This window comes from Pagrus pagrus, assembly GCF_965226575.1.
Source record: "Pagrus pagrus genome assembly, chromosome: 24".
NCBI lineage: Eukaryota > Metazoa > Chordata > Actinopteri > Spariformes > Sparidae > Pagrus > Pagrus pagrus.
This window is the reverse complement of record NC_140206.1, coordinates 18,263,362-18,291,191: the sequence shown is the minus strand read 5'-3', so window position 1 is coordinate 18,291,191 and position 27,830 is coordinate 18,263,362. Positions and strand designations below refer to the sequence as shown.

General features: G+C 40.2%; 2 protein-coding genes across 2 annotated transcripts; one reads left to right on the top strand and one right to left on the bottom strand.

The window, feature by feature from the left end:
* Positions 1 to 507: 507 nt before the first annotated feature.
* On the bottom strand, positions 508 to 2,947 carry arl6ip6 (ADP-ribosylation factor-like 6 interacting protein 6). The gene is made up of 5 exons (XM_084347533.1): positions 2,919 to 2,947; positions 2,538 to 2,854; positions 1,999 to 2,052; positions 1,361 to 1,490; positions 508 to 1,204 (listed from the first exon to the last, which is right to left on the bottom strand). The coding sequence occupies exons 2-5, from the start codon at positions 2,803 to 2,805 to the stop codon at positions 1,111 to 1,113; spliced, it is 546 nt and encodes a 181-aa protein (XP_084203659.1). The 5' UTR covers positions 2,806 to 2,854; positions 2,919 to 2,947; the 3' UTR covers positions 508 to 1,110.
* Positions 2,948 to 3,362: 415 nt separating this feature from the next.
* arhgap1 (Rho GTPase activating protein 1) lies at positions 3,363 to 25,760 on the top strand. The gene is made up of 13 exons (XM_084347532.1): positions 3,363 to 3,472; positions 11,715 to 11,967; positions 12,160 to 12,258; positions 13,088 to 13,175; positions 14,929 to 15,060; positions 16,111 to 16,197; positions 17,825 to 17,923; positions 18,111 to 18,218; positions 18,373 to 18,449; positions 18,612 to 18,689; positions 19,337 to 19,465; positions 19,938 to 20,041; positions 20,134 to 25,760. Exons 2-13 carry the CDS (start codon positions 11,847 to 11,849, stop codon positions 20,299 to 20,301), a joined length of 1,290 nt encoding a protein of 429 aa, XP_084203658.1. The 5' UTR covers positions 3,363 to 3,472; positions 11,715 to 11,846; the 3' UTR covers positions 20,302 to 25,760.
* Positions 25,761 to 27,830: the final 2,070 nt, after the last annotated feature.

Below are 27,830 nucleotides of genomic sequence, written 5' to 3'. Positions count from 1 at the left end.
GTTCTGATCAAATGTCTTTCAAATGGTTTCAGTAAGGTCCTGCACCTTATGTGTATGTAATGTATGTCTTAACACCCAGACCAGCCTCCCTGTGAAAATAATCAGAGCTACATTATACAGTAGCAACAACTTTTTCGATGCTTGTTATAAAAGCAGACTTTAAATCACATTTTAAGTAGAGTGAAATCATAATCACATTAAATCATACAATGTACAATGTAGTGAAACTCCTCTGCAGTGGGCAGCCAACATACGGTGCCCAGAACCGATCCAGTGCTATTTTAAGTTAAGTTTAAATGGTAAGATTCATTGTATTGATATTTTGTGCAGCTCTTAAAGTTACACATCTAGATCTAATTTTCAGCCCTGACTACAGTATAAGTGTAAGCACAGTTTGAATCACAAACAGTCTGGCATACACATGGAGGTGAATATTGACATGATCCTATCATTAATTTATTTCTGTGTTGTTAATTACGTATTGGAACATAAAAACCTTGACCAAAATTAAAGCCAGAACTTTTAATCTGGAGCGTTAGATATGTTGGACAGTCCATCATCACAGAACAAACATGTAAATACTGAGTATCAGGTCATTTCTTGTTGTTAACCTTGTCTACACAGCAGCAGCGTCAGTCCTTCATCAGTGTCTACACAGGTTGTCTTCAGTCAGTGTACTGCTGTGTGGTTACACCCGTTTCAATAGCACTAACAGCAGAATACAAAATCACTGTAGTTATGCACATAAGAAGATGCAGAAGAAAAAAAGACTTGCATGAGACTGATGACAGAAAAGAACATGGCTGACATGCATCTGATTTTGTCCTTTGTCATACAGTCGAATTGTTTGGATACAAAACACCTGGAGCATAATTGAGAAATTATAATACACAATCACAGCCCTTTACAACCTAACTGTTGGTAAAAAGGATGACATTGATTAACTTAACTGTGTCTCTGCTGGTCCTTTATGACTAAAGGTCAATTAGAAACTTTAAAAAAAAAATGGAATAGTGGATAATTAGATGCCTTTACACTGTTAAACGATGGTCACTGCCCAGTATCAGATAATTGTGCAATTCTACAGAGGATGTGTGTGTCAGGTGTGTGTCAGGTGAGGCTCCAAATGACGGTGAGCATGGCCATGATGCCATTAAGGACAGCAACACCATAGCCCAAGTGGAACCCATGGCTGGATACATCTCTAGAAGAAAGCACACACACAGATTCTAGTTTTTAACATGTTGACATCATCACCTGCAGTCTCCTAGTGAAGTCACACGTTGTGTTGGACGACACTGACTGCGTGATGATGATTTCTTTCTATATTTGCTGTAAGGTAGATATGCAGGTGTGTTACCTGAAGTGGGCCAGTGTCAGTGTTGGGACCACCATGCCAGGCTGGTGTGAGTCCAGGTAGGTGAGAGTACATGAGAAGACACAGCTGATACATCCTACTAATACTGCCAGCACCAGGATACTCGAGAAACCTGCACGCACACACACAATGAATGATTAAATGCTGCTGTTACTACTGTTCTCTGAAATAAACAGTTAAGAGGTATATTAGCCATACCAAAAATAATTTTGCAACAGCTGTTAGGAGTAGTCAATTAATAGATTAAAGGAACACTGAATTAATGGGCAACTGCTGTGGTGGACAATGCTGCAGTCAGCACGAAAACACTCCCTCAAAACTTATGATAAAACTGCCCATTTGAAAGTGGCCTTTCGTTGTGAGCAGTCTGAGGCACACCTGTGCACTAATGATGCTGTTTGATCAGCATCTTGATATTGTCTTGGCAAAGGAGAAGTGCTCACTAACATGGATTTTCACAAATTTGTGCTCAAAATTTGAGAGAAATAATTATTTTGTGTGCATATAGAAAGTTTAAAATCTTTTACTTGGATTTGTGAGAAATGGAGTAAAAACAAATGTTAATATTTTGTTGAGTGGAATTAATTACTCTTTGACAAAATGAGCAGATATGCACTCACCCAGCATCCTCTGTTCAGTCCCATCCTGTCCTCTCACTCTCTCTGCCCGCAGCTCTGAAACAGCATCAATCAGTGTGATTACTGACCAAACACACAGTAGTGACATCACAGCCTGCTTACTGACGGATCAGAGATGGTGGACTTTACAATTCATACTTAGTTTCTGATAGAAGCAGTGTTGACTCACTTTTGGCTCAATGGTCACTTCACTTTTCAGACAGCTAATTGAAATAATAGACCTACACAGGCCATTATCTCTATGTGCTAACATGACATTCTTTTTAAGTTCTAATTTACTGCGAGTGTAATGCATTTCATGAGCAAATCTGTAAATATTCAGCAATGTTAATATCCAAAATATAACATAAGGTGATACCATGTTAAATCAAACTTTTATCATATTTTCCTGCTGCACAGATTGGCAGAGGAGAAGGTGGCAACATGTAAGGCTGACACCACAGTGAAGAAACACTGGAGAGTAAAGAGTAGCAGTAGTCTCCACAGCACTGACACACACACACACACACGCTGGTGCTCACCTTTGAGTATCGGGTAGATGAGGGCGCAGAAACAGCCGACGGCGGCCACGGCTACTGCGGAGCCCAGCACCGACAGCACGACGACGGGCCACTGTGAGGGGCCTCTCCGGGTGGTGGACGGCCTCCCCCCGTCCCCCTCTCCGGACCCGGCTGTCATCCCGGGGCTCACGGGATGATACTCGGCAGCCCTGCGGTCCATCTCCTCGGACGAATATGAGCCACCGAAACTTTTTCCTAAGCCGTCCCTGTGTGTCGCACTCCTCGGCATCCTGGTGCACTTGAAACGAAGAGCTGCCGTTGACGTACCATGGGACAACCTGTGTATTAACACACTTAGTTGTAAGTCACAGTCATATCAGGGTTTGTTCATTGTGGTCGTACCAGGAACTGTTGCAGGCGTGACTTATTCGCGTCGCACTTCCGCACACAAGATTGTCCCACAGGCAGTTCCGTCAATGTAGTTTTATTTTAGTTTTTTTTTCTTTGTAGTTAAGCCCGTGTCAAACATTAACTACCAGACTACCAGAAAAAAAAGATTAACATGTAAAATTAAGTGTTGACTAAGTATCTACAGAAACATGTGAAGAAGAGAAGCACCACCTAATAACAGCACGAAAGGTTAGAGCTGGAGACAGAGTCCTGCAGGAGACTCCACACAGCGTCTCCTGCAGCTGTACCTTCTCTACAAAACCACCAGGGGGCGCACATATCTTATGAGAGCTTTTATTTTGACAAGTACAGTACAACATAAGGAGGCCGCCAAACCAACGAAGAAGAAAGAACATAAAGAAATATACGTCACGTTTATTTTGAAAATTATAAACCGGAAGAGGTGTTGACGCAGATCTTAGCTGTCAACAACGCTGATCAGGTCTACAGCGCCTACAGACGCCACACAGCCCATCGGGTGACTACAAAGGAACTATACTATTACGGTAAATAACATTTCACTGTGCTGTAACTTTGAGGCTATAATATGAAACTCAGCTATTAAGGCCGAAGCACAGCGGTCGGGTGAGAGTTTGGTGGTCGTATGCTCTTAGTCACAGCGTTATCAAGGGGCTAATTTGTTGTGGTAACATGGGTTTATTACACTGCGGTGACATGGTGTATTAAAGCGTAACTTCAGACTTTATCTCTAAGAAGAATCCCCACACAGCGTGAAACCGCTCGTTCAGAATGTGTGTGTGTTAACATGCAGAAATATTGCTGAATAAACCATACTAGCTTGCTAAGGCAGTTTGCTAATGTGTTTTAGCTTTGTCATATTTGTCAGTTAAGCTTGGGAAGTTAGCCTGTTTAGCTTTTCTAAAGCAACAGCTGAGATACTTTCAGTTTTTCCTTTAGCTACCTAACTTTGTGGATATAGGTAAAGGAACTAATTTACCTGACTGCTCACTTGTTGCTTTTATCAGCGGACATATCAATAGCTAGATTTTCTAGCTCCAACACTGCCTCCTGTGTGGAGAGAGCTATTTTCCGAACGCCACTTAAGTATCTGCCAATTTAACGTGTCTTCGCTTTCTTGTCTTTTGCATTTCTCTCAAACATAATATATCAAATGATCCCTAATCAGAAAGTTACTCTTGACATGTCGGCATACATAAATGCTCTTACATATTACTATCAGAGGTGATTGTATTGTACTGATGCACATTTTTTCTGTGTCACTTGTCATTTGACATTAAGTTGACAGCTTTATGTAAGACAGTCAATCGAAGTAGGATTTTGACATATATAGGACATTTAAACATAAGGACCTGTGTTGGCCCTGAAGTGCATGTCACAAGGACAAATAGGGGAACACAATGATAATCAGAAAACAAAACACAACAATAAATTACAAATCAAACTCACAATTTGGTTCCATTTACCTATTTTCTATTTTGTTTTCCTATCTCCTTTCTGATTTACACTTCAGGGCCACTGTACTTTGTTGAGCATAAAATAAAACACAATATGTTTTATTGGCTCCAGTCATGTGTCAGTCGGCTCCAGTCATGTGTCAGTCTACTTCATATGTGTTGGATTTGAGGCTACATCTTCCATTGGTACTGTCAAAGTTACAATGAAACATAAATGCTTAAATAAAAAGTGTGTACAGAATTATTTCTTAACAGGAAGGCAGTGGTGACCTAAAGGTTAGCAAAGCAGACTTGTGACTGGTCAGTGTCCTTGAGCAACACCCTCAGCCATTAATTGGCCAAAAGGTCTCGCAGGTCTATCTGCAGACTCAGTAGCTACAAGACAGTGACACAACCACAACTACATGATACTACCTCAGACTAAATAGGTTTAGGCACCAAAGTTGTGTGTCCTGTGGTGAAGTATAGTCTGCTGCTAGTAGTGCCTCCAACAGATCAAACTGATATTATCAGTTGGTAACACCGGCCTGGCTACAACATGCTGAAATTGCATTTTCATTGTCTTTAAATTCCTCAAAAATAAAATTGCTGTGCATCAGCCTGGAAAAGTGAAAGGTCATTCAAAGTCCTTTTCCTCCAAACTGTACTCGGCTGAAGTACTTCTAAATTTGCAAACTTGTGTTGTTAGCTTGTCACATTGAACTGCAGTTCACTGATTAAGGCTTCCTGTTCCTCTGAACAGAAACTCTCAGGCCGGCTGTGTTTTTAGCGGTTAGCTCTATCAGCGATCACTGTGGACTCTGCTGTAAACAACAGCTAACCAGCTCTCCACCAGGTCTATTTCAGCACAGATTTTTTCTTAACAATGTAGCATTATTAGGGGGAAATTAAGGCCCTTCCCTGTCAGTAGAAAGCTTACTGCCACCTCTCAGATTTTAATGTGTCATAGTTTCACAGGTCTCACACTAGTAGCCAGCTAGAGATAGTAACTAGCACTGCGGAGAATGAGATAACTATGGTAACAGCATGAGAAGACGCGCTCCGTTTTTGACAGTGCTCTTTTCAGTTGGTCCTTTGCTAAGTGATAGTACATTCAAAAATCCCTTTTCTCATAGAGGCATCCCAGGGGTAGCGCTTTTTTTTCCCCAATGACATTTTTTATCATCCTCGGATGATTGGCCATGAGTTTCGAGCACGGGCTTAAAGTGTGGAAGACTGTATTTTCTAAGCTCTTTGGCCCAAAGCTGGCATTGCAGGCATTGTTGTGTGAACATTTAACTGCAACAGCCAATGGCAGTACAGGCTATGTTAGTATGCTGACTATGCTACGCACAGATCCCCAGTAGTGACACTCCCCACAGTTTCCCACTCCCCTCTGTTTCATTCGTCGAAATCAAAGCATTGTTTTTCCTCTCCACCCTGGCCTACTGGCATGTGTCTGGCTCGTGTTCGAAGGAAAAAAAACACTTCAAACATGACGCAGCATAGCTTACCGGTAGCCCGCTGCTGCACCATTTCAACCTGTCACCATGGCCACTGCCAGAGTTGGACATCACAGAGAAGCAGAACTGTAAAATCCTCCTGAAGTCCCTGTGTGGCAATATATTGCCTTCCCCGTGAGTAACGTCAACAACAGATGTGTTGTTGAAAGATAAACTGCAGAGAGTCAACAGCTGCTTATAGGTTTTTGGTGACTGACAATCGGATCATATTAATGAAGGGATGATCGGCAATTGTTTTTCCTACACCAATAATAAGGCGTTTAAATCCTTAATAACAAACAGGTTTGCTGGCTCTTATCCATGGATCTTCTACTCCAATAAAGGGGTTACGTTACTGACAGGATCTGGATTGTGATATTAAAGATAAGATAATGTAACACAGAGCATAGGCTGTGAAATATCCTGAGGCTCACCTTTGGCATCTGGATAATAATTTTGTGGTTTGTGCTGTTGGCCGGACAAAACAAGCAGAGTGCAGATGTCACTGTGTGAATTTTTACAAACCAATTAGTAGATGAATGGAGAAAAGAGAAATAAAAAAGTTCCTGTTCATGCAGTGAATGCACCGAATCTTCCTGCATTCTTCACAGTCGAGTTACTGCAAGCACTGCAGTATGTCCTGCAAGCTGCAGGAGACTGGGTCAAAATGCTTGTACCTGTACCATGAAGAGAACACAGCCTAACATTTTCCATACTCCATCTGCATTGGAGGACCCCTTGTATTTAAGGTCTGTTTGAACAGGAGGCCCATTCTCACTGGAAGGTACTGAGGTCCCCTTTCAACAGACTGAGAAGTTTGAAGAAGCGTATTGTTGATGGCCACCTGAGAGGACCATAAGGAGGACCCTGTGGTTTGAAAGGCTCACCCTGTGAGGTGTGGGTGCTATCCGGGGGGTCAAGAGAGCCACCTGAGAATGCTCACCCCCCTAGGGAGAGCCTATGACATGAAAGGTAATCTGACAAGAGTTCGCTCTGCCTAGGAGGCTGACCACAGTCTGTAGGCTTCCCTTAGGGACTATAGTGATCTCAATCCTGAAGCACATCATAGAAGTCCATCAGCTCAAAGTAGACAGTCTGAAGCTCTGGGACACTGATGTGCTGTCTTCTCCATTAGGGGCTTCACACCCTCTGGACTGACCCCTTCTGCTACCAACTATGTTGTCACAAACTTTAGCCTTGCTTGGTCCGAGCCAAGACGAACATCCCCACTGGCGGAGACCTTGAACCTCGTGTGTAAACAAGATTCCATGTGGAGGTTGCTGTGCCACCTCTGCAGGGGGTGTAGATGCATTAGGGTCAGGGTTGTGATTGCTGAGGCTGCTGTTGACTGTAAGGCACTGAACCCTGTCTGTCTGCTCCATAGGTGGGTTTGCCAATAAAGGTGGTCTGCTTTCTTGGATAGAATTAGATTTGTCCTGATGTATTGTAAAAAATTGAGGAGCTAGGAGCAGGCTGAATGGATAGACGGCAGACTGATACACTTGACCATGCTAGAAAAGCAAAACAATTACATCATCCTCATCCTCACCCAAAACCAAGGCAACTACTGAGCTGGGTGGGGGAGGTGGAGCCTGCACCATTGCTTTAAGCTGCTCTATTTCAGCTTGTGACAACTCCATCTCCTGGCAAGAGAGAGCTTGCCCCTTCGCCTTTCTTCTGTTCTGGGCTATTGCGTTCATAATGTGGCCCGCCTCTGCACATCTCTGTTATTTGCGATAATGAGAGCTTCTGTGCTGCCTATTGAAGCAACGACACCATTAAAACATGTGGAAGGACAGTGACAAAATCAGTGATAACAACAGTGCATCTCCACTCCTCTTGCTTCTTCTTTCAACACTGTGGCAACAGGAACAGAATCATTCTGGGGGCTTTTGTCAGACGTATAGTTTTCCTGCCATTATTTCCTGGGAACCACTTCCCAACCCCTAAGCTGCTTTCCTCTGCTGCTCTGCAGTGCTGTGATAGAGAGGAGGGATGAAGGGGGCAGGGTGCCTTTGCTGCTGCATCCTTCTCTAAACTGTGTGTGTGTGCAGGGCTATATTGCAACATGATCCTTAAACATTGACACCTGCAGATAGGTGTTGTACCTGGCTGGGCAGGGCAGGACTCAGGATGCTGTGCTCCTTCCCTGCTATATATCCTGGAGGAAGCAAATGGACTGTGTTACTGTTTGATTAATGAGCTGACTGCCTGTTCACTGTCAACAGGGATGTAAATGCTAAATTGGAGATACTGGAATGGTTAGATTGCGACTATGCTAACTGAGAAAGATTCTGTTATTGTATTTTCATAGGCAGCAGCAGCTGGGGCTATCAGCCATAGCACATAGTCCTGCATTCCAGTGGACCATTTGACAAGGTCAAACTCATCATCTATAATTTTAAGATTCAATTAATGGTCTAGTAAATAAGAAATGCCCAACCTTTGTTAACCGTTCAAAGAAAATACACAAACTGAATCTTGGTCTCTGGAAATGTGGGACTGAATGTATGTAATATTGAATGTGTATTTATTGTATATTGTATATTTCTGCTAGAGCATTGACGTTTATTCTTGACCTTTGGAATAAAGTGTGGCAAATAGCCTTAATTCAACATTCCACTTAATAGCTTTGTGACTGTTAGATGCCGTCGAAAGCTCTGCACCACAGCAGTTAAAGTTTTCTCAGTATTCACAGAGTTCACTTGGTGACATCACATTAACATTAAGATTAAGTTCTCATCCAAATAACTTTTTTCTAAACCGTATGCTAAATATTAAAACACTGCCACACAGAGTTTAAGAGCCAGCCAACTCTTCTCCAGTTAGTTAGAACTGAAGAAGCCTCTTGGATGAGAGGTGAAACGTCTTCAAGGAACTGAAACAAGTCCAGTTGCCTACGATACAGCACCTAGAACTGCCTTGGTGTTTCAGTGTGTATTTTTACAAAGTAATGATAATGTGATTCTTCATTTTAATTGCTGATATAGCTAATGATACAGCAAAGCTGTTGTCATTTACCTGGATTTATGTTAAGTGGATTGATGAAGGCCTATGATATCTTCCCTTTGGATGCTGTGAGTGGTCTTGGTGTGGTATTTACAGACTGCTGATGTTGTCTCCACCTAGTACTGTATGTATGACCACTTGTCGTCACATGATCCATGTTCTACACTTTGGTCACATGATGACCGGCTCCATTCATGGATGAAGATGCTAAAGATGAAAAATCCCTGGAACTAGATTGCTTATCTAGTCTTGTCAAGCATAGTTGCTTTAAATTGTGATGTGTTTCACATGTGCTGCTGGTTCTCACATGTGTCTGTTTTGGACATAAATCGTGGAGCTAAATCACGTCCACAGATGACATCAGTGTCCACAGTCAGGTGGTTTGTCTTCGACCTTCTGCTGTGACCTATACTGGCTGACCTGCTGTGTGAGCACAATGGGACTGTGTTCGTGGACACACGCCAGGGAAGAGGAACCGTTACTGTCCACATCATCCAAAATCCTACCCAATGTCCTCCATAAAAGCTTCTTGCTGACTGAAAAACAGCCTGACTGTGCACCAACAGCTGTTTCACTATCTGTGTGTGTGTGCGCTTGGTCAGCTGCAATAGGCTGACTGTGTTTGTTGGTTAGTAGCGATATTTATTTAAAGCAACATGCTGTCAGCTAGTATAACATCACATACTAGAGAGAGAACAGAGGCTGTGTGCGTGTGTGTGTGTGTGTGTGTGTGTGCGTGTGTGTGTGTGAGAGAGAGAGAGAGCAGTGTAAATAAGTGGGGGTTGGGAGATAAAAGAGGAAGCTTTAGTATAGAAATGGGGGAGAGAATTAATGTGTGACAAGAGGAAGCAGTCATTGAATTGGAGCAGTTACACTATGCTGCTGGCTCAAACTCACTGATTTCCAGTCTGTGTTGGGGCTGCTGGAGGGGGTATTTGAATGTGCACTCGGCATCTTAGCAGCCTCCACTGCAGAGCAGAGCTACAACAGAGGGCTGTATCATCATCCCTCACTCAGATGTTTACTTGTACTGTGTCTGCACAGTCAGATTCTGCTGTCAGTTAACACCTCAAGTAATGTATATTCAAGCTCAACTGATATATCTATCTGTGAATAAACAAGCTGCCCTCAGACCAAAAATAAGGTCCCCAGATCACTGATTGAAGCTAGAATGGTGGCAGGGTCCACCAAATATAAACAAAGTAAAACAGTATGAAATTGTGTAAGGTTTGACTTTTATTTATTTATTTATTTATTTATTTATTCATTCATTCAGTTTATTCAGTCATGAAAATGAAGAGAGTTTGTTTATTTAGTTTGTTTAAGCATAAAAAATGAAGCTCTTTCTCTTCTGATTGAAACATCTGCAGTGTGCTTTTTAATTATGGGATTCAGAAAATGTATTGAAAATACCTATGAGTAACTTCAGGCAGTAAGAGAGTTTTATCTGTTATACTTTAGGGTTATCATCAGGCATTACTCTGAAGGTTACTACTAGATATCAACACAGAGCAGGTTAACAAGTACCTACTGAACTGATTCCTACATGTCTGTTTAATTCTACAGCTGGAACCTGGACTAAACTGACTCCACTCTTCTAACGCATGACATATTTCCAATACACTGGTCATGTTCTTTGCGATGAAATGGAACATGTCACCCAGGGCAACAGTGCGGCTCATTGATATGCTTTTAATGGTTTTTGGATGAGAATGGAGCTATGTGGCACAAAGGAGTAAGACAGTCAGGCTTAACTTTCAAATTGACTGCAATTATATCGCACTTCTCTTGTCTTAACGATTAGCAGTGCACAATATGGATATTTTTCAGCCGAAACTGATAACCAATTACCTACTTCTAATGGCCAAACCAATTAGACAACCAATAATTTTAAAAATAACTTTGTAACCAGTCCTTTATGCACACTTGATGGTGAGACAGGCAACTTTCCAGATGTCCACCCACACTGGCGATGACATGTTTGGCTCTCCAGTTGACACTGCCTGGCTCTACCTAGGTGCAGCAGTTTGACTTCATGAGCATAACAGCAGCATGCTGCACTTGTTCTTCTTCCCCTTCTCATTCTTCATCAGTGTTTATTGGTAGAACCAACTTTAAAAGTTGCATACCATCACCTACTATATCAAAGTGTGTAGATGCCGCGCTGGCTTAGTCAATGAAAATTTGGCTTTGTATTATCGGCTCTATTTATGGGCTTTAATTTCACCGTTATTGATAAATAGCCGATCATTTATTGGTCAAATATACATTATATCATGCATCACTATTAACAACCACTCAAAGCACTGTATAACATGAGCCTGCATTCACCTTTTTACACACACAAGACTACCATACAAGATGGCACCCGCTCAACACACACACCTATCGGGAGCAATTTGGGGTTCCGTATCTCGCCCAGGGACACTTACAACATGTAGACTGCAGGGGTCTGGAATCAAATCACCTACCTTCTCATTAGTAGATGGCAACTGTACCTCCTGACTGGGCCAAAGGCACAACTGTTGATACACACAATAGTTGTAATGGGATGAATTAATTTTGGTTTTGGATACTCAGTGGGATTTTCCATTGATACCATGTCAAAATACTTGTTTTGTCCAACTAATAGTTCCAAACCCTAAGATATTAAATTTACTGAACAGTGATATAAAACAGAGAAAAGCAGAAAAACCTGACATTTGAGTAGCTTAAACCGGTTGATTATAAAATCATTCTTGTTGGATGATCTGTCAATGCTTTCAGCAGTAGTGAAGATGTTTTCAAACCCATCTGACCTTAGGTGTCTCTGTCCCCTGCAGGATTCTGCCCACTACTCTGTGGAAGTTGCAGCTTTGTGTGTGTGGCAGTGTGTGTATGTGTGTGTGTATCTGAGACATCACTGTGCAGTGTGTGTGAGTAGGTGTGTGTAGCACCGTTCTGCAGTGTGTGTGATGTCTTCAGAGCTGCTGGTAGATTTGGGCGAAGACCCTGCGACCCAGTTAGGACAGCTGAAGCTGGCCACAATAGAGGACCAGCAGTGGCCCGCAGATGAGTCTACTCTCAGCAAGTCAGGTGAGAGGGATTACTCACATTCCATACACTATATTTTTAATTCATGAGCATAGCCTTTAATAAAAAGACAATGGGAAAGAGTGCTGAACAGTGGGTGTCATAATAATGTTTGTGAGTGTGTGTGTGTGTGTGTGTGTGTGTGTGTGTGTGTGTGTGTGTGTGTGTGTGTGTGTGTGTGTGTGTGTGTTTCAGAGACGGACCTCTCCCAGCGCTTCGATGCAGACTCTCCCCACCTGCCCTGGGACCATCCTTTCTATGACATCGCCAGGCATCAGATCATTGAGGTGGCAGGTCAGTCCTCCAATCACAAACCTCTGTTTGAAGAAATCAGTAGTAAAAGTCCCCCTCCAGTCAAAACTGACTTTCTTCTTGTTCCTGCAGTTGAATGTATGAGCTGCAATATGGAGAATGATGGCTGTGCACAGTTTGACACTAGAGGGCTGTTTTCACATTTATTGCTGAAAGTGTAAAGTTTTCTCTGTGCTTGTGGAAAAATGTGATTTAAAGTGACGGGCCTACGAGCATGATTGATGATTTGTGACATCTCAAGCAGTTTTGAAGCTCATCCTGGTCCAATATTCGCCATACACACATGTGATATGGGCCCAAAAAGACTTTTTCCATAAGCTTACATTGTGGAAGGAGCGGCTGTAAAGCAGTAGATAAGTTTTTTTGAGCATCACAAAATGACTCTTTGACTATCATAATTTAAGCCATTCGGTCCAATAAAATTTGGGTAGCCTAGAAGAGCTGCAAGATTATGTCATTTTATCTCTATTCAAGTTAGCCAGGCACAAAACTGGAAGTCAGCTGGCTCGGTCAGCGGAAGTCTCATGTGTGCACGCTATGGGCCCCATGGAAACCGGATCATTTTATAGCCATGCAGTCGTTCCCTCTCACTTGTAATGCTATTTATTGAGATTGTTACGGTGTATAACAATCTTGATAAAAAGCACTACAGGTGAGAGGAAACATCTGTATTTTGATTTATTGGTGAACTGTCCATTTAAAAGTAGGAACAATTTAATACTGTGAAAGTAATCTATTTTAATATCTCCACCTGTCTGTGTGTGTGTGTGTGTGTGTGTGTGTGTGTGTGTGTATGTGTGTGTGTCTGTAGGTGATGATAACTTTGGCAGGAAGGTGATAGTGTTTAATGCCTGCAGGATGCCTCCACAGCACCAACTGGACCATCACAAGCTGCTGATGTAAGTACTAATGATTTATGGCAAAGTGGGATTATTAAATCAGCAATCTTTTCTTCTTTATTTTAAATGGAATAGCACATCCCTGAATGGTTCCTCATTCAACGGTGGGATATTTACATTTCTCCATTTAAGCTTCCATTGAAGTGTTATGCGGAAGTCCCTGGGTGAGAGTGAATTTTACTGATTGAGCACAGCAGCATTTTGTTTTTTTTATGCAGCGACAGGTTGGTGACCACCAAATGGAATATCCAGGATTTGGGTAGAATATATCTCATTTAGTTTTCTGATTCTTGGCACAGTGTGTACATTTAGACAGGTTTAAGCCCTCAGTGACACAGCTCAATCGTTTTCTAATCAGAACAAGTTACAGGAGACACAGGAGAAGTGTCCACCCTGGTTGGGTAGAGGCTGTAGTTCACAATTGTTTTTTGTTTCACAAGTGGTGGCAGCATTGGATGGTGGTGGCATTTTGCCCGTCATCCATTACATACACTTACCAAATTGCCATGCAGTTTTCCCACTGGTCCTCAGTGGATGTCTTTTATTGATTTTAGTAATTCCCTAACGTTTCATCTAGCCCAGTCATTTTTCTTACCTTTCTCTCTAGTGCCACCAGCAGGGCAGCATTTCCCATTTGTTCACAAGAAATATTAATATCCAACAGGCAGATTACCATGAGATTTACCAAGCACAAAATCTTAAAATATTCTGACCACAAAATACATCATAATGTATTCAGTAGTTTGTTTTTTTGCTGAACATTGATGTTCACCAGCAGATTTACCCCATTTTAATTGGCATTTCCTGTAGTGCTACCCTCAAATTCAACATTTAAGCCTGACTACATGAAAGTCATGGGATGTTTTTGTCTTGCATGCAGTATTTTCATTATCTCTAGGAGCTGCTAACAGTTGTATTCTAACTAATTTAATAATTCTAGAACAGGAGTAAAATTTTGGTCACCATACAATTTTTAGTGTTATGTTAATACATTTTACAGAAACAAAAATTGTGTTATATGTGTGCGTGTCAGTGCATTTCTTGAACATTTCCCAAAGCATTTCAATCCATCAGTTTAGTTACCAGTCAGATTCCATGCCATTGTTCAGACATTCAAGAACCCCTTTGAGTCTGTGTGCATCAATAATACTCACTTAATCCTGTTTCAACTGTACAAGCAGTTCGTAGTGAAACTGTTTGATTTACCAGCCACAAGCACTTGCATCATTGCAGGTGCACCAGAGAAGTAAAAACCATCGAACCACATCCATGTGTACCGTGTGTTAACTTTGACATAGAATTATTTAGATTGCTGCCCTGTTTTTCTATAAACACATTTGCATTTGCATTCATTAGTTGCCTGATTACAGAGAGTGACAGGAAATTTCAGTAGGCCAATATGCATTAAAGGATATTGTGGTTGCAGTCTACTTCTTTGACTGCTGGCTCATCAACACATCCATATAACCCAGTATGAAGCAGAGCATGTTTCTCAGAAGTCTCAAAGGGAACTGTTCTTAAGTGTCTCATAACCTCTGTGAAGGGAAGAACAATGCTACTTCAGGTTTTTCTTTCTCCGTAATGTTGTTTATTTCCACATATGGCATGACAGTTTCTGTAACATGCTGAAACACTAAACTGGCGAGTGCAAATGTGGTTCATTGGTTAATCTGGACCAGAATATTAAGTCCAGTGGCTATACACACTTATCCATTTAAATGACAATGGATTTTCTTTTCTTTTTTTTTTGCAGGTATCTTAAAGGAACACTGGATCAGTATGTTGAAAGTGACTACACGCTGATCTACTTCCATCATGGCCTGACGAGTGAAAACAAACCGTCTCTCAGTTGGCTACGAGATGCATACAGGGAGTTTGATAGAAAGTAAGCTTAATAACATCACTAAGCATGTGCACAGCATTACTGACACAGCCGCCGTACCCTGGCCTTAATTCTCCACTTAGATCTGTGTAAAATAAACACGATGGGCCCTATTTTCATGGCAGTGCTCTGTCTGTTTGGTATATCCTGATTTTGAAATTAACAAAGCCAACGATGACATATGATTATTCTGGTTGCAAACAGACATGGTTCTGAGATGTTCATTCTCGGCACAATGTCTGTTTGCGGAGCAGCTTTATCCGGACAGCAACACAATCCTCTGGTGAAGTATCTTTCATTTGTTGAGCTGCTGCTGTGAATGGCTCAGCTGTTTCAGAGTGATCACATTAGTCATGACTGGCTGAGAGTTTATATATTAATCACCACACCCTGCTACCAAAACAGCCGGTGGACGCCCACACAGTCAGTGTGTGCAAGACCTATTATTTGCTCTTGTCGTTGCACTTGTTAGATTAAAACAGGACTGACTAATTGACGAGTTATGGGAAGGAATAGAACATATTTTTCTATGTGTAAAGAAAACACTATCGGCCCAATTGACATTAAGGAAAAAGTGTCAATAAACCCATGATTATTTATTGCCTCCACTGCCCCTCTTGTAGGATTGTTAATCATCAATACAAAATGTATGTGTGGCCACCTTCATGCTTGTGGTGTGTTGTCCAGTGTTTGCTACATACTTGTCCCTATACAAATAAACATTAAAGAAAAAAAAACTAAATGTTTTTAGAAATAAACAAAACAAGCAGTTTGATTTGATTTATTGATGCAACAATCTGAGATGTCCCAGTGATTTTTTTAAATGAAATATATGTTGTCATTCTGCATTTTTGCTAAATAAGTAGTACTTTATATTTTCTTTTTACAAAGCAACCCAACTGTGAATGAGTAAAAATGATGCTAGGAGCACCTTCTAGTGGTAAAAATGTAGATAACACAGCAGAACCACATATGCCGCTCCAGAGATCTTATGCTTATCATCTGTACATTACATTTAGCATGTTTTTGATTTTCATGTGTATGTGATTTCAGGTATAAGAAGAACATCAAGGCTCTGTACATCGTCCATCCCACCATGTTCATCAAGACTCTGCTGATCCTCTTCAAACCAATTATCAGGTTCTCTTTTATGTCAACTTACCGAACTTACTAATTTTAGGTCAATGCAACACCTGCTTTAGCTATAATTTAATGATTGAATGATTAAACATTTTAAACATTAGTTTTCCATACACTTTTACAGCTGAAGCCATTATCGTCTCATACTTTGCATGTTCAGATAGGACAAAATTGCTGGGTAAAATCTTTCAGTTTCAAATTTAGTAAAATCCTGATGAAACTGGCCTAGATGTTTGAGCTGCTCATAGGTTGGCTTGTGACCAGTTATGAAATGTGTTGGGATTGGTATTGAGAACATTACAACATCCAAGCTGTTGTACATAATGAGTAATGTCTTGTTCAATGATATGATGATCGATGTTAAACAAACCTACACAGAACTTGCAGTCAGCCAGATACTAAGTCTTGTTTAAAGTATGTATACTAGTGTGCGTAGGATCGATACAAAAGAAAATGGATGCATCTAATTTTAGATCACATCCTGCACACTGTTATGAGCGCTGTACTCTGCTGCTCTGCTGCTGTGTGCATGCACGCAGCAATCATTTTGTTACTTCAGAGTATTCACACGAAAAGACATAATTATTTGCAAATGAAACCTGATTAGAGTGAGAATAGTTAACCATTTTATAAGAAATATCATATTGATAGTGGCAGTTCTGGCCCTGGTGGCCCTCTTATCTTTTTAACATAAGGTTGTTGGCCATTGTTAATTGCTGCATGTGAAATAAATGACTTTATGCTGGATATCTGGACGGTCCCTGACATAAAAACATCTTTGTCAGATTGTCAGCCACAGTGACATAGGCACTGATGTGCAGTACTGTGGGGCAGGGCAATACACCAACATTATGTCATTATAATATGAGACTGGGTATTGTCTTGCCAGACTTACCAGACTGCTCTACTTGTTCTAATACTTGTCTCTACTCACTTTGTTATTATATCAATGAGATTTTTGATAAATAATCATCAGCAACATTGCTGATGATTATTTATCAAAAATCTCATTGTGTTGATATTTTGTCAAAATGCCAATAGTCATCCCAACAATATTGTTGCAATATTTATATTGAGGTTTTTTTTTTTTTTTAAATGTGGTATTTGATTTTGTTGCACAGCCCTAGCATTTATGTAGTACTCCTGGGTAGATTTAAAGATATAAACATATATATTGTGTTTTTATTTTAAGGCCATATTGCCAAGCCCTGCTGTACAGTATCACTCTGGTGAGATTAGTCCTTAATATGCTTCCACCGTGGGAAAATGTTGTGTAACAACAGTTATATTGATAAGAAAACCTAAACCAAAAACAATCTCAAAATAACACAGCAGCACTCAGCATGGTTTTGTTTAGTGTTTCAGTACAGTGGTATAGACACTGTTACCTGTGCAGTTTAGTTTCTGTGGTTTCCAATAGATATGGTCCATCTAGCCAAGGATTCTTCAAGCGCTTAAGCAATGCTTTAAATTACATACACACTTATTCTTATCGATTTGGGGCAACTTAATTAATATCATTGGCAGGGTAAAATTAAACTCTTTGTCCACTGTGCATCATTTTCTGCTGTCCCTTTATTTTCTAAACAGTTGTGTTTGTTTATTTTTTCTCTCTCTCTTTTTGTAGTTTTAAGTTTGGCAGGAAGATCAACTATGTGAGCTACCTGAGTGAGTTGGAGGATGTGGTGAAGTGTGAGCAGCTGATCATTCCTGCCCGTGTCAAAGAGTAAGAGCTAACGATGGACACAGATTTAGTTCAGCAAAACATTTTGAAATCATACACAATAGATATTTTCATTTGATTCCCTACCGCATACTGCTGTTGTCATTTCATACACCCTGTGTGCATTTGGTAAAACATTTGGGCACGTCACATTTACTGCTGCTCTGAACTTACATTGTTTCTGTGTCAGGTACGACAACAAGTTGAGGGCGTCCATGAAACCAACCGCCCAGCCTCCAATGTCTCCTCCTCGCAGCCCTCCCCTGCCCAACCAGGTGTTTGGGGTGCCACTTGCATTGTAAGTCACTAAATCTCTGCTGGCCTGTCTGAGTTGCGCTTTGGCACACTGCACTCTCTTCAGTGCACATTGATCTACTGTAAATGTTAATTGCATTAAGGCTGGATGGTAAAGCCCCAGTCAACTTCTAACAGCACTGGTTATTGTGTGTCAGGCTCAGACAGAGGAGTCCAGATGGCGACTGTGTTCCTGTGGTGATGAGAGACACCATTAACTTCCTTTCAGAGCAAGGTACTCTTTCTTGTGCTGGTAGAAACACAAACATAATGCACTGATCAACTTTGACTTTAGTTCACTGAATAAATTATTCTGTCATTAAGAACTGCCTTCTTCTGTGTTTGTGTGTGTTTGTTTGTGTATGTGTGCGTGTGCACGTACGTGTCCGTATGTCAGGTTTGGAGATTGAGGGGATCTTCAGACGGTCTGCCAATGTGACTCTGGTGAAAGAGGTCCAGCTCAAATATAACTCAGGTAGGATCGCGCTGATATTGATTGGTCGAAGCGACAGAAGATGGCTAACATTACACATGTGAGAGATGTAGGCCAAACAGTTGTTTCAGTCTCCATGCAATGTTCTTTTTAATCTGAATCAACAGTAATTTGGCTGCTTTGTTTGACTGATACGACTTATCATGTATACCACCTTCAATAGAAATGTTACTTACCAACAGCTGTTTTGTTGGATTGTGGTTGTCTTCATTAGTTAGTGTGTTGTTAGAACTCTGTGGTATAGAGAGTGAAGAGAACGGTTTAAGGAACATACTGATCTCCAGTGCTGCTCCCAATCTTATCTGGCCGGGAATACCAGCGGTATGTTCTACCAGAGATGTAGTTAACCACTCAACAAGATGAGTGTTAGCTGTGGGCGGAGACATAATGTTTTTGTGTTCTCCGTATGTCCGTACATCTGTCCCATTCTTGTGAATGCAATATCTCAAGAAGATATTTGAAGAAATAGCTTCAAATTTGGTATAAATGTTCACTTTGACTCGAGGGTGGTTTTTATTTATAGGAAGTTGAAGGAACTTGTCAGATATCTGACCAATGATGTGGTTGTGGCGGAATAAGGGAAAAAATTCAAGTAGGAATTCAGATTTTATTCTGCGTGTGTTTTGTAGGTGCCACAGTGGATTTCAGAGAGATTGAAGACGTCCACTTGGCTGCTGTGATTCTGAAGACGTTCCTGAGGGAGCTACCCGAGCCACTGCTGACCTACCAGCTCTACAACGACATCGTCAACTTCTCCTGTATGTTCAAATAATCAAAACCATTTTATTTTCATTGTTAGAACTCCTGGAAACTCTCTTTCTGTATAGAATTATATGGAAACTACCCCAGCTCAAGGAACAAAAAGAGAAGGAAGGGTCATTAGGTTATGATTCCAACATTATAAACCTCTGCTTGGTGTCAGACTTGGGAAATAACTCTCAAATGGAAGAAAACACTTCAGAAAATAGACTAATGTTTGATACTTTACAGGGCTCGTGTCAAATGAAACGTTTACAAACCTCCTCTGATGACTAATATTCATTGGTATGCTTTTGGCTGGAGTTAAGCAGTCCAGAATTAGTCTGGCCGCTGTGCAGATATACGGCAACAACCTGATTCCTCTCAGTGGGTTTCTGTGCACTTGTGAATGTACTGAATGACTACATCTCCTGCATCTATCTCCTAAATGAGCTCCAAATCACAATGACGCTTGTGTTTGGTGACTTTCAGCTGTATCCAGTGACAGCCAGGTGACAGTTATGAAGACATTGGTAGAGTCGCTGCCAGAGGAAAACTACACATCACTGCGATACCTTATCACATTCCTGGCCCAGGTACAGTTGATACACGAATTACCTTCCCGAAACTTTCCATCAGTCTGTCTGCCACCTCCAGTAACCTGTACCCTGTGTCTGTGTGTGTTTAGGTATCAGCCAACAGTGAAGTGAATAAGATGACCAACAGTAACCTGGCTGTGGTCTTTGGTCCTAACCTGCTCTGGGGGCGGGACAATGCCATGTCACTCAGCGCCATTGGGCCAATCAACAACTTCACCAGAACCCTGCTGGATCAGCAGCATCTGGTCTTTACCTAAATTCCAGCCTGCAGTCTCTCTTCCAGTCAGAAACACCACTGACACCCCACCTGCCCCCGCAGCATTTAGTCTTTAGATCAGCCCTGCTCCTGACCAGTCGGGAGCTTCTTCAGGGTACTTCTTTACCAACAGCACTTAGACAAGCTTTTCCATTAAAACACCATACAAGATCCTATAAAGATCCTGTGGACCAATTACATTTCATGTGTCTCCCGCCAGTCTTTGCATTGCGATTGGCCCATTACCAGTGTCTTGTTGTCAAGTGGTACTGCTAGCGTCTGGCCGCATTTCCATTTCCATGCGACTCCAAGCTTGAACGTGAAATGATGCATATGTTTTACTACAGCTGAATACACCCCAGATAGAGCACAAATTAAACAGCTAATGAGTAGTTAAAGCGGAAATAGACAACTTTTCAACTCCTAACCCTAGCATTTCCTGTGGTGTTACTGTTCTCACTACTGTCACAAACAGTGTTGGCAACATGGCTACTGCTAACTGACTGGCTACTGTCCAAAGCAAAAAAAGAAAAAGAAAATCTACACCAGTGGCAGGCAGAATAGCATAGTAAAAGCAAGGTTTATATAAGGCAAAAGTTGTCTGTTGCTGGTTTAACTTACCATCCATTTACACTGGTTCACTTTGGTCCAACTGTTGACTCCAGAGGCACCGAGTTAACCCCTGTAGTTGGAGGCAGCGACAAAATCTGTCCCTTTTTCAGGACATAAATGCACCCAAGTAAAATATTCATTGATCACTTGGGTGAATACAGGGTTAGTCTCAAGTTACCACTGGCTTCAATACAAGCAAACTGCTGTGACTCTTCCACCATCCCGTTACACCTAACAGACCCCTCAAAAATTCCATTCCTAACTGCTGGTGTTTATACTTGTATGTTAGTGTGTCTCAGGCCCAACCTGAACACAGCCTGGTTATCATCTTTTATCTGTATAGGGAGATTAATAGCAGTTGGACTTAGACGTCCCCAGTCTTTCTGTGTATATCTGTCCTGTGCTGTTGTCAGTCGGTCTGTGCTGTTTTCTATTTAGTGCCAAAAGACAAAAAAACCTGGCCTCCAGCTTTCACAAAAGACACAGAGAGAAGAAGAAAGAGAAGGGAGATGATGCATATTGAAAAATAACTACCGATAATGAAGCAGTGCACTTACCAAAAGTCCCCTCTGTAATTATGAACCCAAACTAAAGAGAGGACATATGAAGAGAATGGAGGTGTGAATTTGCATCTCCATGAAAGTCTCAGGTTAACTTGCGAACGGTGAACTTGGTACCAGATGTTGACAATCTATGAAATGCTGTAATTAAAGTAAACAGTAGAATAGGAGCTATGTGATTCTTCTAGCAGTTAATTAAGTGTTAGAACCCAAACACAGCTGTGCATGTGACTTTAACGAGTGCTGGATCTGGACCTGGTTTAGGTTTCAGACTCTGTAATATACTGTGCTATATCCCGATAGTTTATGTATGATTCTTTATAGCTCTCTCCTTACTATTTGATTTTCATATTGTATAAATAATATTATCTCTGGACGTCCAGACGTTTTCCCTGTCACAGCATTATTATTGACTAAACTCTTTGTCATTATAGAAACTGTGATTTTGTCATGTCTCATGGTAGCACATCAGAGTAGCTGTTTTTTTATGGTACGGGATTAAACAGCTGATACAACTCCATACAGTGAAGTGTAATATCAGTAAAGTCCAACACAAGCAGATACAGACACTGTTCACTGATAGCACCCAGGGCCTTTATTTAACTCCGCTTTCCCTCTTCTCGGTTAACGCCAACTCAACACTTCCTCCTTGTTTGCCTTCGACTCGATAAATTAAGTATAATGTTCATCAGTTTCAACATCAACAGTCACACTCACTGCTCAGTCATACAGTTTTAAAGGAACATTTCACCCCGAAATGAAAATTTTGTCATTATCTACTCACCCACATGCGGATGGAAAAGTCAGGTAGAGTTTCGTAGTCCACAAAACATTTCTGGAGCTTCACGGCATTTTCCTAAGCAACTGAAGTAGCTGGGGCCTTGTTTTAAAACAAAATCGCAACTAAGAAAACAAAAACATGCTTTTTTGGGGTTGTGTTTTTTACAACCAACTTTCCATCAGCATGGGGGTTAGTAGATAATGATTTAATTTTTTTGTTGAACTATTCCGTTAATTCCCTAGTTAATTGCAGTCCTTCCACTTTTGCAGAGCATCCAATGGGCTTTTTAGTAGCAGGAACTCAGAGTACAGAGAGGGATTATCATTGTTTCAGGACATAGTCTTTTTGAAGTACCCTAAACAGCCTGTATTGTTAATATTTCTATGTTAGGACAGTTAGAATATTGATCAGAAATTATTTTTATTATGGTTTAATCGATCATGAAGTTTGGTTTGTCTTTAGGGGGAGATTCCTGTTGAAAAGCAAGAGAGGCTCCTCAAGGGGGCTCATGGTTGGGGTTCTGTTCTAGCCTTGGAGCCAGCCTTTGCTTTTCTTTCTGTTGACGTATGTTCTTTTGATAAGTTTTATGAATTTATTTTTATACTGTTTGCATAGTTTTTTCACTCCCTTATCAAAACCAGCCTGATCTGCTTGTTTGCTTGGTGTAAACTACAAATACAACTGCTGGCCTCTGTGTGTTCTCCCTCCACTACTGGGCAGCTCCTATACAGAAAGCAACAAGTCTCTTTATTTATTTAGATTCCTCCCACACATAGCAGAGAATACATTAGTTGATGACATTAGTTTTATTTATGTCTTTAGTTGACTTCATGGAGTTTGTCCAAGTTGTATTATTCTGATTTTCTGTCCCGTCTTTATGGTCTCGTCGTGATAATCCACAACAAGCTGTGCATTTATAGCAAAAAGATACAGGATTAGAATCGGGTCTTTTAATCTGCCACAGTTAGACTGATGGAGAAAAATCTGTCTCTGATCCTGCACAGAAGTGCGGACTTGACAAAATCAAAAAATTGCGTGCAATTCAACTTTGACTCGTGAGCCCTCCTCCCTACACCCAAAGAATAAACATGATGTTATGAAATAGTGCCAGTCAATCAACTCCTCATTTTCCTGCCAACAGATACATATTCTATCAGTCAGACAGCAGCCAATAATGTTGCCTAAAGAGGAGGGAAAGGTGTTTGTTATTGTGTTGTGTTTTTTTGGCTTAGCTCGAATCTTGGATCACCCACCTTTGACGAGGGTTTGTCTGGTCAAGGGTCACAGGCCAAAAAGGTTCTGAGCCTCTTAAGCTGACAGTAGTGATACTCAGGATAGCTTTCTGGGCTGCAAGTAGTCAAGTGTTAGTCGAAGGTTTTGTGTCACTGTTGTTAAATCTCCATGTAGACCCAGTGTAGCTACACTATCACTAACACACGCCAATAGCATCCTGAACTCGGGTTAAAATTTTGGCAAAAAAGGTTTTGTAAATAGAATCAGCATATTTTTCAACTGTTCTTTTCATTATCTGTGCTCTCATTTTCTTTTCATGTATTGATCTCTGTTAATTCCCAGGCCAAATAGTATTTCTGCTGTTGTCATTGTCTGTACTCTGTGGTTCATCTTCAAGCTTTATTTTGGTCCACATTAAGTTTCCCAAAGCCTTAATTGAAAGAACTTTTTCATTTTTTATTTTCTTTGCCTCTTGTCTCCAAGTTCAGCTCATCTGAAGCATTCTGTTCTGTGTAAGATTAAAATAATTATTTTGTGTTAAGCAGCTCAGTGTACTTTGGACTGATACTTGTTACCAGGTATTATTTGTATTTGTTTGGTAAAGACATCAGGCCAAAATATGCTATTGAATCAGTCTATTTCTTTTTTTTTTTTTTGTCAATGGCCAAATAACTATCAGTAGGTAAATATAAGTAGAGTAATGTTGCTATGATCCTTAATATGATGTGACTGAAAAGCACCAAAAGATCGGAGATTTAGTTCGACTGGAGCTGAAAGCAAAAAAAAAAAAAAACTCAAATGTTTACCTGTTGTAACTCTGAGTCATGTCAATGCCATGGTAATTGACATGCTATTGGTATATATATGGGTGTGTGTAAGTGTGTGCTTGTGTGTAAATGCTAACTTGGCTGGACCCAGTACATTTAAAGAGACGGAATATATCTAAATGTTGGGTTTTAAATATTGAGTTGAAAAAAATTAAAAACTAGGGCTAATGTCATTTGAGATGTGTGTGTGTGTGCGTGTGTGTATAATTGTTGTCAGGTGAAAACATAGTAATTCCAATTTAAGTGAATTTTATTATTTGATGTAAAAAGAAAAATAATTTCTTTAGATTGACAAAGTTGTACAACCATTATGTCAAAACACATCAAAACATCAAAAATAATACGAGTCCAAGGCAGTTCTTCTTCTTTCTGTCTTGGAGATGCAAATTTTTCATTTGACAGCAGCAATTTGTATGTGTGTGTGTGAGTGTGAGTGTGTGTGTGTGTGTGTGCGTCTGTGCATGCTCGTGCCTTATGTGTTTTCTCCAAGTGATCATGTGATTAGCCATCAAAGTGCCAGTGTGCCCGTTCTGCCATAGATTAAAACGATGCGAGGTGCGTTCAACAAAGCTTTGACGGCATGTTAACAGGCTGAAAATGTGTTGAACGGAAAACACAGAGGGGACAATGGACCTGTCCAAACTCCACTTGTTGAACACAGCTCAGCTGTAATGGATGATCACAGTTTTGAGAAATGTTACCTCATAAATCTGAAATCCATCATCACAAAAGAGGATTAAAGCTTTGTTAAAATATGAGTTCTGTATTTAATTATTCTTTGAGTAAAATCACAAAGATTAAAATTTGAAATTAAATACAAGATTCAAATGAGGATTAAAGTCAGAATTTTTATTTAAATCCTTGATTTAAAAAAAAATGGTATATCCTATCTTTAGTCTCAGGATTCTCGGATTGAACTGAGAAGTTTTTCAAATACAGCATGTTGTCCACATAATCTTCTTTCACCACATTATCATTTCTGGAGACCCAGAGAAATCTCAGTCACTTTAATAATCACCAAATGATTTATAATTAGCAGATATGTAGATTATAAAAATGTTCCAACCAAATTCTCTCTCCACTACAAAATCTGACTCAGTGTCCGCTGTGTTTTAATGTATCTGTAATTTCAACCAAGTACAGTTTATGATTATTATAATTTTATAACAATGTTTTTCCTCAACTCTGCTGATCATTACAGCCCCTTCTAATCTATGGATTTTAGTACTGTAACTGTTGTCATGGTGACAGTGAACAATATTTCTCTGTGGGAGAAATGATTTGGTTTCCATGCTGATTTATTGATACTTAGTGATCTTATTTTCTTAACTCTTTTTTCATCTTTTAATTATAATATGTTGTGGATCTTGGTCTTATATATGTATGATGTAATGGTAATATACTGTAATATCAATGTGTGCAAACAATAAACAAATAGTGAATGAAAGCTTGGGTTTTACTTACTGTTAACATGATGTGTGTTCAAAGTCCTGCTATATTTTTATGGGCTAGTTACATGCATGGATTTCATAGGACACACACACACACACAAACGCACACAAGCATCCTCATCATCAGGGCACACTCGACATAAGTTATTCTTAAATCTTACAATGAAGTTAAACAGAGCAAACCTGTGCTTTTAAGTGCAGTTTGTATTGTATTATCTAAGGTCAAGAACATGGGAATCTCCTCAGATGCAACATATCACATACACTGATGATAAATCAATACAGGAAGTAATCGGTAAAACAAAACAATGTAATTGCAGTAAAATTGTTGGCTCCATGTTAATAACTTTTGAGGGGTGGAAGTAATGAATCACATTTTTATTTCTGACTCATTTGATACTCTGCGTATCTGTCTATGAACCTGATCACTGCTTCAGATCCTCTAGCAGCCCCTCTAGCTTCATTTTAACCTCACTGAAGTATAAACTTCCAGGCTTGTAGGCTTTTCTAACCGGCATTCATTTACTTTAATCCTTCTCTTATGAGTCTTAATGTTTCTCTTTAAAATTATACTTCATACAGAATTTTAAATCAGTTCATTCCTTCTGAAAAACTGAGCTTGTTTCCTCCTTCATATGAATTAGTATTTTTTCCCCCAAACAGAATACAAACACATCAGGAGAAAAAGAAAAAGAAAATAAATAAATAAATGAATTCTCCTTCACATGAATGATAATGTTTAAACTGAACTCATTGCCTCCTGTTCTCTATTAACTGCGCTCTCTCCTCTTGTGCTGCAGTCTGGAGAATCCTTTGTGAGTGTGTACAGTAAATTTGCACTGTAAAGTTTTCAGTCCCAATATTAAAGGAGCACTATATAGTTTTGGAGAGGAAGTTTTAATCAGAAGAGAAAAATCTTCATTGACTGACTTTTTATGCCTAAACAAACTAAATTAACAAATTGTCTTTGGCTGTCTTCTTATGAAGGGCCCCTTTCCTCAGCTCACTGAGGCTAAGGCCCTCCTGATCTCTCTCTTGTCAGTAATTCACCCTCGACCCAACATTTTCCTTTTACTCAAAATGTTTGCCTGAGCAAAATACTGGAGAAGAACCAACCAGAGAAAATAATGCATTTTAATAAATCCATACTTATGGCTTCAGAATCTTGCTATCACTTGCTGACTCAGCTGTGTGAGAAGCATCAGATCTTTGGATTAATGTTCAGACTGTATTCTGATAATCTGCTTCTTATCTCTTTACCTTAATCTCCAAACAGAAATATTCCAGATTGCCGGGGAATATTTAATGAGTAATCGGTGTACCTGCTGAACTGTAGTGCACCTGTTACATTCACAGCCTTGGTGGGAGCAGCTGACTCAGCAGGCTGCTGCAGTGGTCTGCTGCGTCCCTGTTTGACACAGCACTGCTGATGTGTGCTGAGATGACAACTCAGAGCTCATTAGCGGTTTCTCCTTCTATAGTTTTGACTCGTTAATTGAACAACAACATGACAATACACAAGTATAATGACATCCGAAAGTTTTATGACATGTGTTGTACAGGGTAGGCCAAGAAATGTAAAATTCTCTGCAGAGCATAATATCAGAAATTCATTTAAAGGATCCAATTAGCAATGTTGACCAAACAACACATTTAGGTCATATTCAAAACACAGACACAAAACAATCAACAGTCCTACCAATAAGGTAATTCAACTTTAGTTAACAGTTATATCACTGTTAACAAACAATCAACCATTTATTGAGCAAGTGTTTATTGTAAAGTTGCAACTGCTATTTATAATGCTTACAATACAACAGATTGCCAGTGACTCCCAAAACAGCACGACTGTTGCAGCATACCAGGTATAAGAAAACATCATGGTTTGTCTTATAACTACATTACTTTACAACATTACTATAAACGTATCTTTATACTTCAGTTACCTGATGCACTTGACGCAACTTTACTATTGGTAAGCTAAAACAACTCACAGTTGATTTTTGGTTTCACTCTGGACACAAACACTATCCCATGTGAAAGTTCCGTGTTTGTTTGACCCAACC

Bases quoted from the DNA above. Each gene is read 5' to 3' on its own strand.
- arhgap1 (XM_084347532.1), top strand. From the start codon at position 11,847: ATGTCTTCAGAGCTGCTGGTAGATTTGGGCGAAGACCCTGCGACCCAG. The intron at 17,924-18,110 runs GTAAGAGCTAAC...TTTCTGTGTCAG, and splicing joins ATTCCTGCCCGTGTCAAAGA to GTACGACAACAAGTTGAGGG. The intron at 18,690-19,336 runs GTAGGATCGCGC...TGTGTTTTGTAG, and splicing joins CCAGCTCAAATATAACTCAG to GTGCCACAGTGGATTTCAGA.
- arl6ip6 (XM_084347533.1), bottom strand. From the start codon at position 2,805: ATGCCGAGGAGTGCGACACACAGGGACGGCTTAGGAAAAAGTTTCGGT. The intron at 1,491-1,998 runs GTGAGTGCATAT...GTGTGCGTGCAG, and splicing joins GACTGAACAGAGGATGCTGG to GTTTCTCGAGTATCCTGGTG. The intron at 1,205-1,360 runs GTAACACACCTG...GCTTTCTTCTAG, and splicing joins CTGACACTGGCCCACTTCAG to AGATGTATCCAGCCATGGGT.